This window comes from Equus caballus, chromosome 15, assembly GCF_041296265.1.
Source record: "Equus caballus isolate H_3958 breed thoroughbred chromosome 15, TB-T2T, whole genome shotgun sequence".
Classification (NCBI taxonomy): Eukaryota; Metazoa; Chordata; class Mammalia; order Perissodactyla; family Equidae; genus Equus; species Equus caballus.
Window position 1 is genome coordinate 22747105 of NC_091698.1, and position 17602 is coordinate 22764706.

The window sequence follows — 17602 nt, forward strand, 5'->3', positions numbered from 1 at the left end:
GAGTCAGAAAGTCTGGGCTCTCGTGCTTCTATCACAGATTATCCACAACCTCGGGCACGTCATTGATCCACTCTGACACTTAGCCTCTCTGACCCTAAGTATCCACCAGCATAAAGTGAGAACAATATCTACCTCCAGGATAGAGTGCGAATAAAATGAGACGGCCCATGTGAAAGCACCATGAGTTACAAAGTGTGATACTAATGTAAATGCTGCATGTTGCTGTGACCACACATTCCCAATTATTAGCACACATGGCATCTCATTTAATCCTCAAAATCAACTGTCCTAATTGCCGGACTCCTGCTTGGGAATTCAGGGGTCAGAGGGAAAGATTTTCCAGGCAACATTTACAGAACGCTTAAATTTTTCTTACCAATTTCCACTTCCTTTGTTTCATTTTGTGGAGGGGCTATAATTACTGGAAACAAAGAAAAGCCTTCCTCATCTTAAGTCAAAGACAAAAAGAGAATATAAATGTTAGGAGAGCATTGGATGGTCATCAGTACAAAGCTTGTGTATCCATATTTCTATCCTGTGTCATAGCGATGTTTCTCACATTTTTCTGACAGTGACCCATGGCAATAAATACACACACACACACAAAAGAAACAAAAACATTCAAGTAATACTTTCTCTTACCAACTATGATACTCTTTGATATTTTTGATTCTCTTTGATATCATTAAAACAAATGTTAGTTCAACGCATTAAATTAATTGCCTGCCCCAGCAGTTGTTAGAAAACCGCAATTCTGCAGAATAAGCATAACACTACAGGGAAGAAGATTTCAAAAGACCCATGAAGATGATAAACACCTAAGTAGTCCACACTTCTGCTCACAGGTTTCCACCTTTGTGGCCCACTCTATTAGGAAATCTTAATTCCTGTGACACTGATGCCTAGAGACAAGGAAAAGGGAGTCTTCTGGAGCCCTGCTTGATTCTTGTTTATTTCAGGATGGTGTGACCAAGGACCCCTACAGGTTTTGACATTGAACAGTGAGAGGCACTCAGAGAAACGAGGTCTGGTGATGCTTGTTTGACAGCAGTGGAGCATTGAAAAACCCCAAACAAAACGTTTCTCTGCTACTGCTTTGCTCTAAGAAATCTGGCACACGTAGAAAAGTCACTGCATCTACAGCCACAGATGTATGACGAGGAGACTTCGACTCTTTGAAGATTTGATATGGTTAATTGTGAAATCTTTTCCCTGAGCAGGCTTTTATAGAGTTTAATAAATTTGAAAAAACTGTTTTAGAATGAAGTGACCTACTGAGGTCATTGATGATGTTGAAAGCATTGCAAACCAGGATCGAAAATCACTCAACAATATCTATCTATCCCTTTATAAAGCTTCTCGCTAAACCTCTAACCCAGTTAGTTATATTAGAGATCAAATGGATCTTTTTCTGTTTACAGAACCTCTGACAACAAATTGGGAGAAGGAAAGTTAATCTTGCTCTCCCAATAGTTGTCTCGCCATTCAAAAAAGTGAATTAAATTACTGTTCAGATCATATTGTCTTTGAAAAATTAAGTCATAGAGGAGAGAACAGATGTGGCTTTGGCTTAGCAGCATAATCGTCCTCTGAAACTTCTTAAATCTTGATAGTACAGTTGTAGAGAATGTCTAAGATAAGACGCAGGAGGAAATCTCGGGGGGGGGAGGATGAAGAACGGAAAAATCAACAAGAAGGGCAGAATTTCTCTCATGTTATCTTTTTTCAAATATTCTGTTGTGTTAAGTTCAGTAGCTTACCGTTAACTTCGAATGATCGGGTTGCTGTCACGCTGTAACTGACTCCATTTTCATTGTGCATAAATTTACATGTGTAATCACCTGCGTCCGTACTAGTTGCATTGTCAATCAGCAAAAATGTACTGTGTGTGTGGTACCTTGACCCTTGAAGAACTTTACAATTCTGAAAGAAAAAATTCCATTCCATTTACAATATTTCTTTACTTGCATCTATTTTAATTGTGTTATTTTCATCTATTTCCCCCAAATTTCCTTTTACCTTAAACCACTCAACAGGTGCTGTCCAGTTGTAGAGATCAATTGTAGGACAATATATTCTGGAATTTTTTTCTGATCCAGATGTCTTTGAATATATCAGATAATCTGGAATATTGCAATCTGGTTGTTTTTTATATATGGTGACATTCACATATCCAGTCTTATTGGCAGCAGGACTATTAAAATCAATCAAATAATTTTGAAAAGTTACTTAGCATTATGAAACAACTTCATCCAACTCTAGCTTTTACTTAATATTGCTTTTCTTCTCACAACAATTGATATATAATGATCCTGTTCTTATTTAAAAATAGTCATTAAAATCTAGAGCTTTAAATACTTTTTTGTTACATTCGAGATAACCCCTAGCGTAGCCCTAAAAATGACTCAATCTCAGGTAACCCTCTTTAGCTTATCCCTTAGGTTCGAGGCACTGCTAACCACCATTGCACCTCCCAAGGCCTCTTTGCTGCCCATCATCCAGGGCACCATTTTCTGTGCTGGTTTGTTCTTACTTCCAGGCCAAAATGAGCAATTGCTTTCAGTTCTCTTGTCCCTAGGAAAGCTAGGGTTTTCTTCTAATTGGGCTACAAACCCATCCCCACAATTGCACATCTAAATAGTTGGTTCATAATCACCTAACCGGCAACCTGATGGTGTTCCTATAAATACTCTTATATTCACATCACTTTATAAATTCAACTGTTCCAGAAAGGTCTAAAAAGGGGAGGAAAGTGAAGGCAGCTCAGACTACCAACTACTGAAGAAAAGGGAGCAGGCCCAAAGATCATGGTGGCTGCCTGGATAATACCTTCTGAGAATGCAAGTATAAATTCCAGAATCGTTGACGTTGGCTGGGAGAAACTTAAGACTCTCCCCTGAGGCAAGTAGATGATTTCTTTTCTCGGTGAGAATATTTGTGTTGGTTTCTGAGTAATACCAATCTACTGGGTATCGAGATTTTCCTTGTCTAGGACATCTCACAATTAAAGCCTCATTTTCCAGGCCCCAGGATGACTTGACTACAAATAAAAAATATATATATAAATATGATTCTGAAATGATCATATAAGAAGATTACAATTCCTATATTCTCAATATCCCCTTTGAGGGTTAATTTTAGAAATAGTTATACTTTGTGATATTTTAACTGAGAAAGAGTAGGTAAATGATTAAAATCTTTTATGAAATGTTCTAATGGGTACCACAGATTAATGAATGAATTTGGAGCTCCGTCTCCCACACTGATCCAAGAGAACAGCAGCCATGTCTATCTACACAAAGTATGTTGTCAGTCAACAAAAATGCTTACAATATGTCCCATGTGCAGGCACCGTGTTAAATTTTGATATATTTTTGTAAACTTTTGACATATTATGTAAAACTAAAATTATGATATATTTGTTGTGAAGAATTTGTCCTAATAGATTTGTGATGAAGAATGACTATAGAGCATAAATGAATATTCCAGGTTGCAGTCCAGCTGGAACAGCGGGAAGCAACCAGTTTAAAACAAGGCAAACATTCTTTGAATTATTTAATTTAAAAATTTAAAAATTTTACTTGACAAGTAATACTTACGAAACTTAGCTGCAGTAGAAGATATAAGAAATGTTAGAACTGCCAAGACCCACTGTCTCATTCTCAGTTTATCAGTCTAGAGCGAGTTTTGGTAACTGACTGTTGAGATTATTCAAGTTGAATCTGCGATCTACGATGGTGCAGGTCTCCCCTAGGAGGTTGATAGTGCTCCCTAAGATTAATAGTTGGAAAGAGTTATCAGCGACTCTCCTGAAAGGTAAATCATACAAAATCACAAGCAAAATATTTACATCCATGATTTTTACTTGCTCAATATCCCCCAGGAGAATCAATCAATCAACAGGTACTTATTGCATATAAATATGTATAACAGTGGGGTTTCCAACACCAATCACGGCATTTATTCTTACTGAACCTTTGGGCCATGTAGGCCTTACAATGGTCTTGCTGTTTCACAGACACATGAGAATTGCTAGAAAGAAGCGAAATTGAGAGGAAAGAAAATGAGTTTCTATTTTTGAAAAAAATTAAAACCATAAAATTCAATAGATCCTAGAAAATAAGAATATTATGAATGCAAATATAAAAACACAGATATCCACACAGGCTGGTGGTTGTGTGCACACACACATGAGCCACACTCAGGCACACATGCCAATAGTCCTCACAAAGCAGCTAAGGAATATAGGAAAGTGACATGAATCAATTGGAAAGCATTAATCAAATAATTGCCCTAGACACTACATCAAACCCTCAACAGTTTGTCCCTGCCCCAGCTTGTCCCCACAATTCACCAAAGGCTTTGTAAGAACAGTTGAAGGTCTGTGAAAAACAATTACATGGTTTTTTTTTCTTTTAGAAAAAAGATCATTTAACTGTATCTTTTTATTAAAAAGTCAAGGGAAAGATGAAACCAATATAGAAATTTACAAATAGAAGAATCAACACAACCACCCTTAAATATGTCAAGAAAGCCTGTTTCCTCTAAGCATGAATTTTTGATTCTTTTCCTTTTATATGTATGAAAAGGTTTTTACTACAAACTAGATAAGTAATTGATGCTTACCCAGACTGGAGGACAGAAGGGAATTAACTCCAGGTCAATGACTGAGCTAAGAAGAATTTCCAGGTCTCGCGGCTCCCTCCTTGCAGACTCCACACATGCAGGCTCTCTTTTATTTTAATGGGGAGACACTCAAAGACATCCTACAGTTCACCACTCCACCCACCCTGAAATTTGACTCCTAGCTAAAATTCACGATTTGTTCAAAAATGCTGGTGCATCATGTACCAAGAATTCTTGACTTTGGTACATAAATATTTAAACACAAGGACAACACTGAATAATCCCTTTAGAGGAAGTAAGCAAGTCACCTCCGCCTGTTTGAGCATCAGTTTCCCAAACTGAATAATGCTTTTTGTTTGTTGCCCTGCTTTTCTTACACTTCGGATTCCAAATGATCTTGGAATCTCAGGGCCTTGAGTCTGTGCTTCCAGATAGACCTTGGTGCTTCATTTGGCAGACACTAGTTAGGAGGACTCAGCCAATTTTGGCAGCTTTGGTTCAGAGAGTTTCAAAAGCAAAGAGGGGGGACAAGCAATGAGAGGTAAGCAGAACTTAATGGGGACTTGCAAATGTTCTGTTGATGGTCCAAAATGTGACATCATCTCATCCATAGCAGATTCCAGCTCCTTCCATCTAAATCCCTGTAGGGCTCTCATTTTGGATGGAAAAGGAAGTTTTTCTAAGGAGTTCAGAGAAATAGACGGAGGCTGTGAGTCAGAAGGGTACCTCAAGGGGAGCGACAGAGAAAACCATTCCCCTCAACTCTTGGGCTCCACATAAAAAAAGTGTTAATTGCCAAATTTGGTTTTAGCTATGCATAGCCGGTATGAATCTCTTATGAGTAAATTCAACCTACTTTTAAAGCTCACCAATCCCAGAAGGATTCAGGGACTAATTCCAGACCAGCGGAATAATATAGTAACAGCTAAGCCTTCTCTAGAAATTACTCTGTGCCGGATACAGTTTCAGGTGACTTACGTGTATTAACTCCTTCATTCTCAGAACCGCCCAATGAGGTAGGTGTTCTTATTATTATCCCCATTTTATAGATAACGACACTGAGGCTCAGAGGGGATAAGCAACTTGTCTGAGTCACATGCCACTGTGAGACAGAGCCAGAATTTGAACCCAAGCAGGCTGGCTCCAAAGGCTAGATGCCTGATCACTAAGTTACACTGCTGCCAGTGAGAAAGGTGAAGAGAGGAGGCACCACAGAGGAAGAGTTCTAGCAGGTTTTTGGAGTTTACTAGAGTATCTCCCACCCCCCATGGCGGGCAATGCTCGGGAGCAGGCCTCACCATCTGCACGGGGTTTAGATTTTGGACGTCAGTCACGTGCTCAGAGAGGAAGAGATATGAGTCCTGTCACCACGGAGAGATTCACTGTGAGATGTTTGGGGTAAATTCAAAGAATTAGGTCTGCCCCTTGTGACTCTTGACTTAGTTGTCACAGTTCTTGTTATCAAGATCACATGAGTTTCAGCACTGAGATCACAGAATCAGGAGTAGGCCAGCTTGGAACAGTGCCCAGGGCGTGTAAGCTTTAGATAACATTTTGTTAAATAAAATAATATAAACTTGAATGTTTTTATACTTGAATATGAACTTATATTTTTATCCTAAAACATGTCTTAAAAAATTTTGTTAAATTTAGGCATTTATTCATTAGGCTAGGCCACGGTCACATTGGTTTCTTAGTTTTAAATAAGGTAGCTTAATTAAAAACAAGATTTCAATTAGAATTTTAACATAATCATCATGAAATCTTGCAGAAGTATTTAGAAAAGTCTAACTATTATTATAAAAGGATTCAGTCGTCCATTCAACTAAGTCCTTTCATTCAAAGTATTATACTGTGTGGTACTTATCATCAACATCATTCACAATTTTGCAGATGAAAATAAAAACCCAAGGATGAGACTGGTTAAACAATTTGGCCAAGCTCACCCAGTTGTGGCTGGGGTGGAAACCAGATTTATTGAACCTCAAAGCCAAGGCTTTTCTCCCCTAATATCAACTCAAAAAGAGAGAGATTAGTGGTAAAGCTTTCCTTCTTAAAATTGTGACTGGCTTACTAAACAAAGTCATTTCCCTTAAGCCTCTTCTTTATAAAGAACTAAACCATTGGGCTTCTAACTACTATGACACCATCTGACACGAAAGTATAGCAGTTTATAGCAGCAACAAGAGAAAATGTGAAAAGCAAGGGCTTCTAATATAAATAAAACAGAGATTTTGAGCAGCCATGAATTTCTGCCAAGTTCATCAGAAATCTTCCAGTGTCCGCTTGTTTCTCTGGCAGATATCTTCTTTCAAAGACTTCTCAGAACTACTCATTATTTTCAAAATTAATCTAACCTAATTTGACCTTAATTTTTTCTGACTTTTTGGGTTACAGTTTTGGAATCTTGCATGTCCCTATTTATAATCTAATTCTCTGACATTTCCACTAAAAAATCTAAAACAAACAAAGAAACAAAACCTCTATTTCCAGAGTTACAGCCAACTGCTTGTATCTGGAACTTGGAACCCAAATATTTTGTAACTTAGAAGCTATCGTGCAAGGCTTATTCATCTGTCCTGGCTGGTGTCACGGCTCGACCAGGATATGAATATCTTCTACTCCAGAACCAGCCATCTGTGGCCTCTTCTTACTGTAAACCACGTCAAAAGCCAGGACATTTTTGTTGTGTTAAACTTTTATGAATTTCAGTGGTCAGATTGTCACCCAGTAATCTTCACAAGAGCAGGCAAAGGGGGAGTTAGCCAAGGGCATTAGGTGCCCTGGCCTGAGCCTCAGGAGATGGCTCTGCGCCCAGCTCCGGCCACTGTGTCACCTTGATCAAAGCACTTATCTTTCTGATTCTTTTTTGCCACACTCCTAACTCTAGCGACACTCAAGGCTCAGCTGCTTCCGTCCCTCCTCCTTTTGGCCTCACCCAATTCTCTTCTTCAAAAATTCCAAGAAACTGGTACATATTCAAAGACGAAGTGGAATTAACAACACCTTTACACCTCCACAACTGAACCCCTGATGTCCTCCACCCTCCTGCTCTCCATCGCCCCTGAGGAAAGCCGCTTCTCCCACAGTCTTCCTTGGCTCAGTGATGGCAACTCCATCCTTTCAGTTGCTCACGCCAAAACTCTCTGTATATGATTGGCTCTTCTCTTCTTCCCATATCTGACATGCAAGCCATCCGGACATCCTCCTGGTTTCACCGTCAAAGTACATCCTACCTGCAGGAACTTCCCCCGACCTCCACTTCCACCTTTCTTGTCTGAGGCACTATCATCTCTCACTTTTAAGAATAGCTTCTAACTGTTCTCCCTGCTTCCAGCCTTGCCCCTCTTCAGACTGTTCCTAACAAAGAGGCTCTAGAGATCCTGTTAAAATCTAAGTTAAGTCATCAAGCCCTCCCACATCTTCCCGCGTTACGCAGAGGAGAAGTCAACCGCCTTACCGCAGCTATGAGGCCCACGTAGTCTGAGGCCGCCCATCACCTCCCTGACTTTGTCTCCAGCCTGTGTCCTCCTCACCCTTCCTTGAACGCATCAGTTCCTACTCTGCACTTGCTCTTCCTTCTGTCTGGGTGGCTTCTCCCAGTTACTCACAAGGCGAACTCTCTCACCTCCTCAAAGTCAGTGCTCCAATTGTACCTTCTCAACGAGACTTAGCCTTACTGCTAATTTTCTTTTCTTTTTTTTTTTTTTTGCTTCTGATTATATTTTTTATTGAGGTGAAATTCACATAACATAAAATGAAGCATTTTAAAGTGACAGTTCAGTGGCATTTAGTACATTCACAATGCTATGTAAGCACCAGCATTATCTAGTTTCAAAAGGTTTTCACCACACCAAATAAAACCCCATACCCATTAGTAGTCATTCTCCCTTTCTTTCTTCCGTCTAGCCTCTAACAACAATCAATCTGCTTTCTGTCTCTACAAATTTGCCTAGCCTGAAAATTTCGTATAAATAGAATCATACAATAAGTGCCTTTTGTGTCTGGCTTCTTTCATTTAGCATAGTGTTTTCAAGGTTCATCCATGTTGAATCATGTATCAGTACTTCATTCCTTTTACTGGCTGAGTAATATTCCATTGTATGAATACAGCACAATTTGTTTATCCATTCGTCCATTAGTTGACATTTGACTTTTGACTCTTGACTTTGACTTTTGAATTTGACTTCTGACTTCTGACTTCTGTGAATAGTGCTGCTATGGACATTGGTGCTCAAGTATTTGCTCGAGTATCTGATGAATCAATTTTAAACTGAGCACCCCCTCCCCCATTCCCTATCTCCTTGCCCTGCTCTAGTCTTTTTCTAGGGCACTCATTGCCTTCAAAGTCTACTTATACCATGGATTCATCATTTATGTTCTGTTTCCCCCGCTAGAATCTGAGCTCCAGAAGGAAAGGTATTTTGACAGTTTTGTCCACTGATAGAGTTCACATGCCTGGAACAGTGCCCAGCATGAAGTAGGTGCTCAGAAATGTTTATTGAATGAACTAGTATGGAACTAGTATGACTGATTAGGTGGGAGAGTTTTTAATTGGAAAAATAAAGGTTTTACCTATGGATCTGAACAGGAGCAACATGCTTTCTACTGTGTTTTTACATCTATCTCTTAAAAGTCTGTCTTTTCTATTCTACCTCATGGTAAGGTGAGGGCTAAGTCAACCCTGGAGACACCATAGGAACTCCTGGGGCTGCAAAGAGAATGAGCATCAAGAGGGCCGGAAGGAGCTCCGTGGAATGAGGATGGACAGGAGGAGAAGCGGAGGTGCTGACCCTGTGAAAACCAGCCAGGAGTCTTAAGTGTTTGCATATGTGCAGTGACTAAATTATAACTAACATCCCTTTGAGACTTTAACGACATTTGTATAATCTCTCCCAGACTAATTCCACAGAATCTATTGCTGTGATCTTCATTTGTCATCCTTTTACTTAGTTCATGGACATCTTCCTTTGTCTCGAGGTCAGTGTGACTGATTTTTCTGGTGTTAGAATCAGCATCTATAATTTCTGTGAGAATTCAAAAATTTATATGGAAAATTAAAACACTTAAACTAGCCAAAACATTGTTAAAAAAAACAGAACAAAGTTGGAGAACTTACACAACCTGACTTTAACACTTAATATAAAGCTACAATAATGAAAACAATGTGATATTGGTATGAAAATAGATACACATACAAATCAAAGGATCAAAAGAGAGAGTCCAGAAATAGACTCCAGCATAGACAGTAAATTGATTTTTAAAAAAGCACCAACGTAAGTCTATGGGGAAAGCATTGTGTTGTCAACAAATGATGATGGAAAAACTAGCTATATATATATGAAAAAGAATATCTTTATCTCACATTATACACAAAAATAAAATCAAAATGGGTCATATATATAGAAAATTACATAGTGGAAAATCTTCATAACTTGGAGTAGGACAAATATTTCTTAGACTGGATATAAAAATCTCTAATCATGAAAGAAAAATAACTTGAACTTCTTCAAAATTAAGAACTTCTGTTCTTCAAAAGACATTAAAATAGACTCAGAAGAAATACTCACAATTTATACATCTAATGAAAGATTTGTGTCCATAGTACATAAATAACTCTTGCAAGTCAATATGAATAGCTCAATCAATAAAAATGGGAAATAGAGTTGAACTAAGATTTCACAAAAGAAAAATATAATCAATGGCCACGGGAGGGCTTCAAGGCAAGGAACGGCATAACCTGACACAGGTGTTAGCAAGAACACTCTGGGTGCTGAAAACACCCTTCAGGAGGACCAGAGATGAAGGAGGAAAACAAGATAGGAGGCTATGTGATTGTCCAGGTGAGAAAGAGAGGGTGGTTTGCACCAGGGCCTGGAGGTGGAGGTGGTGAGGCAAGGCTGGATTTCAGATATATTTTGAGGTGTTGCTGACAGGATTTCTTGATGGATAAGATACGGGGTACGAGAAAGAGAGCAGTCAAAGATGACTTCAAGGTTTTGGGCCAAGCAATTGGACAAAGGGGGTTACTATTTACTGAGTCGGGGAGACTGGAGGTGGAACAGATTCTGCAGTAAGATTCGATCAGTTTTGGACACATCCAGCCTTACGTATCTATTAGACATACAACTGGAGATGTCGAGTTATAGGTGGAATATTTGCCTCTGAAGTAGAAAAGACACATTCAGGCTGGAGATACAAATTTGGATTTTGTCAGCATATAGATGAAATTAAATCCATGAGACTAGATGAGATTTTCAAATATGAAAGTAGATAGGCCACACGAGGGTACAAAAGAGCAACTTCTTATTTTCACTGTAAAACTTCCCTAGGGAGGGGTATTCAGCTTTCCTTAAAAGATAAATTTGGATTTTTCTATGTAAAATACTGCAGAAGTGTCGAGAACTTAGCACAAATTAAAATGAGTTTTTAACTTAGAATCATTTCTTTTTTTTTTTTCTTTGTTTTGCAAATAACCCTATAGAATCTGAACCCACTTTGGGAACACTGCATTGCTTGTTTCCTTACATTTCAATTTCATTAATAACTAGTTAAGATTGTAATGGTATTATGCTGTTGTCCACGTCACGGATTACCTCCATGTAGTTGCTAAAGCCAACGTCTGTCCTCAGTCCTCACCTTACCACGAGCTCTGAGCAGCCTCTGTTGCAGTTGAACAATTTCTCCCCCATCTATCTTCAGGACCCCCTGGTTGCGCCTTCACATCTCATCTTCACCCCACGACTTCATGTTCAGTCCTTGAACCTCTTTAATTCTGTCTACACTCAATCCCCATGTGAGGTCGTCTAGTTTCCTGGTTGTAAACATCATCTATGTGCTGATTACTCTCTCAACCTGCTGTCCAGAGTTTTCCCCTGAACTTCAGACGCAGATATTCACTTGCCAACTTGACATCTCCACTTGTCCGTATCCTAGACATCTCAAATTAACGTGTCAAGACTGAATTCATGTTCTTCCCACCCAAACCTGCTTTTCCAACAGCTCTTATTATCTTGGTTGATGGAAGCTCCGTCTTTACAGCTGCACAGATCTAAATCCATGGAGGTATCCTTACACCTCTTTTTCTCCAGCACATCTCATCCAACCCTCAGCAAGTCCCACTGAATCTACTTTCCATCTAGATTCAGAACTCAACCGTGTGACCTCTGATCATGGCCTTCACCAGTGGTCCAGCCAGGCCACCACTATCTCTTGCCTGGATTATTGCAATAACCTCCAAATTTGTCTCTTTATTTCTTCCTTTGCCACTTATAATCTATTTTCAAAGTAGAAACCAGTATGATCCTTTTAATCACTCCTCTTCTCAAACCTCCCTTTTCACTCAGGGAAAGTCAAATTGTTTGTACTGAACAAAAAGGCCCTCCACGGTCTTCCACCCCTCCTCCTCTCTTTGATTCAGGTCTTTCTATGCTCCCCACTCTCATTCCACTCCTTGCACACTTTTCTCCTCCCTCTTCCCTGAACACCCCAAGCTTGCCCCCACCTTAGAGTGTTTGCACAGCTGTTTCCTATGTCTGGGATTCCCTTCCTCTGTGGGGCTCACTCCCCTCACCTCCTCCTTCATGAGGTCTACCCTCCTCCTCAACTCACCCTGCACTCCCAATCTCCCTCATCCTGTTCTATTATTTCCATGACTTTTATAACCTTCTAACATGATAAACACTTGACTATGCATCATATGTAAATTTGCTGTTTTGTTTGCTTATGTATACCCAGAGTAGGTCTTGAATAAATACCTTTTGAGTGAACAAATGAATGAACGATCTATTGTTGGGTAAGCATGAAGATTAGGTTTTTCGTCATATATATTTTCACTGAATTGAATCCTTTTGCTTATAAGAATGTCAGATGTAAGGATGCTTTCCTTATGAAGGTGGAAGTAGAAATAGGAAGTGGGTGAATTAGCCCTGGATTTGACCCAGAGGCAGGAGGCACAAACCATTGCTGACAGATTCAAAGAAGCAGAGAATTAAAGTGGGATGAGACATACACCAAAGGACAGCGAAAAGGGGAAACCAAAGAAGCCACACTGGAATTCAACCTCTAATTTGCTCAACGTGCTCCTTAATGACAGCAGGAGCCAAACCCATTCTAAGGGCATTTGTTTGGTTACCATGATTTAAGAATGACTTAGTTTTATAAAGCTTAATATAGATCACATTTTGAAAAGATTAATCACTTTGCATGGAGGCTAGTTTACTAAAAATTCCTCTAACAAGTAATTTCTCTGACATCTTTTAAAAGTTGATGTTTATGTCAGCAGTGATCTACTAGAGATTTTTTGGGGTGAAAATGCTTATATTTCCAGGAAACCATACTCGAAACAAATTAAAATGAATAAAAAGCAACTTTGAACATTCCAGCCCAGAATCTATCAGAGCCCTCCTCAAGAAGAGAAGAACGCTGAGAGAATGACAGCTGAAGGCCCTGTCTTACCTCCATGCTCACTGTCCCCACAGAGGAGTAAAACTCAAGGAAACCCTTCCCTCCCGAACATGGGAGTCAGGAGACTCTGTGATTTTCTTAAACGTTTAACGTTACTGCTCAGATGGTGCAATGAAGACATTACTACAGTAAGCCAAGCTTCCAGCAGAGAACGGCTGATGTTTTCTGATCAACTAAGGGCCCAGGGTAAAGAGGACCTTGGAAAGTGTTGATTAGTCCTGGGGGTGGGCGGAGAGTGAGAAACGGGGAGAGCAGCCAGGAACCTCAGATGCATCTGCATCACCCCATTCCCTTTCCTCAGGGACGAGCCCCCATCCTGGGAGCCTCCCTTGGGTACAGGCTCACCCAAGAGGGTGGAGGCTCCAGTCTGCAGTGACTGAAACCTCAGTCCCTTCATCGATTTGACTATAAGACTTGAAAGAAAGCTGTAGGGAGGCCTCAGTTACCAGCCTAGAGTGGGCTCAAACCGGCACCTAATATCCACACTTAAATCATGTTTAAGGAAGTTGTCAAAAGATAGAAGTTGTCTTGGGTAAGGTCTGCAGTTGCTAAAATTCAAAGTTATCCGTCCAACTTGGGAATAAGTTATAAGCTCTTGTCTAAATCTCAGTTACCTTCTAGTGGACACTATCTTTATTCTGTGTCTTTTCATCAGAGCACTGCCTCCTTTCACCTGGCGCTCAGCTACATATGGCTGCAGAGCCAGTTCCACAGACTCGACCCAAGCATTCTTGCGCTCATTTTCAGTCTTGCTGTAGTGAGCCCAAGCTCTCACCAGCATTGGCATGGCATGATGGTTGAATGCACAGGACTGAGTCAGCCAGGTCTGGGTTTCACCCCTGCTTCACAGAATTAGCACAAGAACAACAGGATATGGTGTATGGAAAGCACTTGGCCGACTCTCAGTAAATAGTTATTGTTGCTCCTACTACTGTGTTATTACAACTGTGCTAAGGGTAATTGTGTCCCAGACAAGCTGGAGCTTCTTGCCCAGGTCCCCTTCATCACCCTATTTCTCCATTTCTCTGAGCCCAGTCCTCAGGAAAACTTTTTAATAAAACATATTTTAATAAAACATATGGGAAAAGATTCATGACATTGGTATGGGCAATGATTTCACTGATATGATAAGAAAAGCATTGGAAAATAGACAAAAAGCAAAAGAAAAATATACAGTGGGACTGCATCAAACTAAGAAGTTTCTGCACAGCAAAGGAAACAATCAACAGCGTGAAAAGGCAGCCTATGGAAGAAAATATTTGCAAGCCGTATATCTGATAAGGGAATGATTTTCAAAATATATTAGGAACTCTTACAACTCAGTAGCAAAAAAATAACCTGATTAGGAAACGAGCTAAAGACTTTTCTTTTTAAAAGATTGGCACCTGAGCTAACTACTGTTGCCAATCTTTTTTTTTTTTTTTTTCTGCTTCATCTCCCCAAATCCCCCTGGTACATAGTTGTACATCTTAGTTGCAATTCCTTCTAGTTGTGGCATGTGGGATACTGCCTCAACATGGCCTGACGAGCCTTGCTGTGTCCGCACCCAGGATCCGAACTGGCGAAACCCTGGGCTGCCACAGCGGAGCGCTCAAACTTAAGCACTCAGCCACAGGGCCAGCCCCCCATGCTAAAGACTTGAATAGACATTTCGCCAAAGAAGATATACAAATGGACAAGAAGTATGTGAAAAGATGCTTAACATCACTAATCATCAGGCAAGTGTAAATCAAACCCACAATACCTCACTCAAGTCAGAATGGCTACTATCAAAGAAACAAAAGATAAGTGTTGGCAAGGATGTGGAGAAATTGGAACACTTGCACACTGTTGGTGGGAATGCAAAATGGTACAGTTGATATTGAAAACATTATGAAGGTTCCTGAAAAAGTTAACTATAGAAATATCATAGGATCCAGCAATCCCACTTCTGGGTATTTACCCAACAGAATTGAAATCAGGATCTCAAAGAGATATTAGCACTCTCATGTTCACTGCAGCATTATTCACAATAACTAAGATGTAGAAACAACCTAAAAGTCCATGGAGAGAGGAACGGATAAACAAGGTGTAGTATTTACATACAATGGAATACTATTCAGCCTGAACTTTGAGGACATTATGCTAAGTGAAATAAGCCAGCCACAGAAGGATAAATACTGCATGATTCCACTTACATGAGCTATCTAAAATAGTCGAATACGTAGTCTTCAAGAGTGGAATGGTGGTTTCCAGGAGCTGAGGGAGGGGAAAATGGGGAAGTAATCTATAGGCACAAAGTTTCAGTTACGTAAGATGAATAATTTCCAGAAATCTGCTGTGCAGTATTGTGCTTATAGTTCACAATACTGGATTGTACACTCAAAAATTTGTTAAGATAGTAGATCTCATGTTAAGAGTTTTTACCGTAATAAAAAAGTAAAAATGTTTAAAGACCCTGTTTAGAATCCAGACAACCTGCCTAGCCCTTTCCCTTCCTGTTTCTGGGACCTGAAGTTGGTTGCTATTAGAGTTTGCCCCTGACCAGAGGGCCCTTTCCCTCTACTCTGAACCAGGACCCTACTGCATGTACATTCGGGCACACGTGTGTACACTCACACACTTGCAGCATCACCACAGCGGGGACCCTCCTGCACCCACTGAAATGCACTTGCCCTTGGGTATTGATGTCGCCCAAAACTTTGGAGACCCTCTCCTTTGCCGGTGTCTGTCTCTGCACTCACAGAAAGTGGGGAGTGTGGAGGGGTGAACAAAAAGATATAGAGGTGCTCATAATCATAGGACAAATATTCTGAAGGACATAGATGAAGAGTTCTCCTCTAGAAAAGCAGGTATCGGAAAACCGGACACCCCAGATCTGCTTGAGCTATTGGTCCATGTCTCCAAACATGGAAGCAAACAGAAAAGTACTTTGGGAGCAATCTCCTCATCTAAACAACCTGTTCAAGAAAAGAGAGAACCAGATGTCCTGCCGAGGATTCTGTAAAGTTCAAATCAGCAGCCATGACAGGCTGTCTGCAGGGCACAGAGATGAGTTCTCAGAGCAGGAGAGGAAAAAAATGGTGACAACAATGAGGGCTGACATGATTAAGAATTTACTGTCAGCTAGCAACTGCGCTAAGTACCTTACATCCAATTAATCTTTAGAATCCATCCTCTGAGCTTGGTACGAGTACAGACATGCCAGTTTTACTGGTGAGGAATACAAGACTTAAGAAGTGAGATGAGTTGCCTAGAGTCATGCACCGAATCAGTGTGAGAGCAAGGCTGAGATGCGGTTCTGCCGAAGTCCAGAGCTTTCTGTCGCAAGTACTAGACGTGCAATAGCAGAAATGGGGTAACAGTGTCCATATTGAGACTTGGCCTCAAGAGCTGGTAAAAACTGCTACAGCTAGAGAGAAGCACACCTCCCATTTCTCTGCTCCTGGAGGAAATTATAAGGAAAAACTGACACTCGAGGAGTATGGCTGTGGGGGCCAGCTCTGCCACATTTGACTCTACACACTTTGTTGAGCAGCCTTCAGAGAGAAAAAGAGTGGAGCCGTCAACCAGAGGTTCAAAGCAGGTACCAATGACAAACGTGAACTTAAATCAGTTCTTCACTCCCTACCCACCCCCCAAAAAAGGCTGGTCCTCACCAGCCCGCCTCCTCATATCCATCACTCTCATGTTCCATCCCACATTTCCTTCTCCCTGAAGGTTCTGACTCCTCTTCCCCACACCACAGACCTCTCTCTCACCCCTTGTGCCCAGCTCCTCTTACTTCCTAAGTTCTTTTCCCTTCTCCACCACCTGAGTAGAGTCCCTTTCTGGATTTCAGTGGATTCCAGAAAGAATAATTCTGGAAAACGAGCACTCAATATGTATACTGCAAGCCCCCCTTTCTTTCCCACCCTCCACCAGATATTTTCCAATACATGAAGCCAAAGTTCCATATTATACAAATAAGACTTTAAGGGACTTCATCGATCTGTCACTTGTTTTTCCCATTGGAAATACTATTTTTAAAAAAAAAAAAAAAAAGTCAATAGCAATTATGATTTTTAACCTAAATTTCTGTTTTAAAATTCCATTCCCTTTGAGATAAAAGTATTTTTGAAAAACACCCCAGAGGCACTTACCATCAGCAAGTCCTACTTGAGCTCTTTCTTCCTCAGCTTCCTTCTGGCACAATTTATTATCTCTAAAAACCAACTTCTCTAATAGATTTATGCTAAATACCATAGCCATCCTTCTTTAAAAACCTCCCATTTTCCTTATCAGTTAAGACACAGGAATCAGGTCACTGATAAGTTGAAACTGATTAACTGTACTGTTAACAAATGTCAACTTCAGTTTTCACCACATTCTCTGTTTGAAAGATCTAAGATGAAGCCACACTTTCAATATAACATTATCTCTGTAGAAGGTCACATTTTATCTTAACTATATTTTACCTCCCGTGTGGGTGACTTTCTCAGCAAAACCTCCTGACTCCATCTAGGTGGCAGGTCACTCCGTGCCCTTAGAG

At 40.3% G+C, this 17602-nt stretch overlaps 1 protein-coding gene across 2 annotated transcripts in view; it reads right to left on the reverse strand.

Annotated features, from left to right (window-relative positions):
• Positions 1-17304, reverse strand: part of IL1RL1 (interleukin 1 receptor like 1) — a 29607-nt gene extending 12303 nt beyond the window's left edge. The window contains exons 1-6 of one of the 2 annotated variants that reach the window (XM_070236016.1): positions 17214-17293; positions 3600-3809; positions 2830-3040; positions 2020-2194; positions 1761-1923; positions 377-448 (exon numbers count right to left, since the gene is read on the reverse strand). In XM_070236016.1, the coding sequence (XP_070092117.1) occupies positions 377-448; positions 1761-1923; positions 2020-2194; positions 2830-3040; positions 3600-3660 (682 nt within the window). In that variant the 5' untranslated portion in view covers positions 3661-3809; positions 17214-17293. Of the gene's footprint in view, positions 1-376; positions 449-1760; positions 1924-2019; positions 2195-2829; positions 3041-3599; positions 3810-17213 lie in introns of both variants that reach the window. The other variant, XM_070236017.1, reaches the window with a different exon arrangement.
• Positions 17305-17602: the final 298 nt, after the last annotated feature.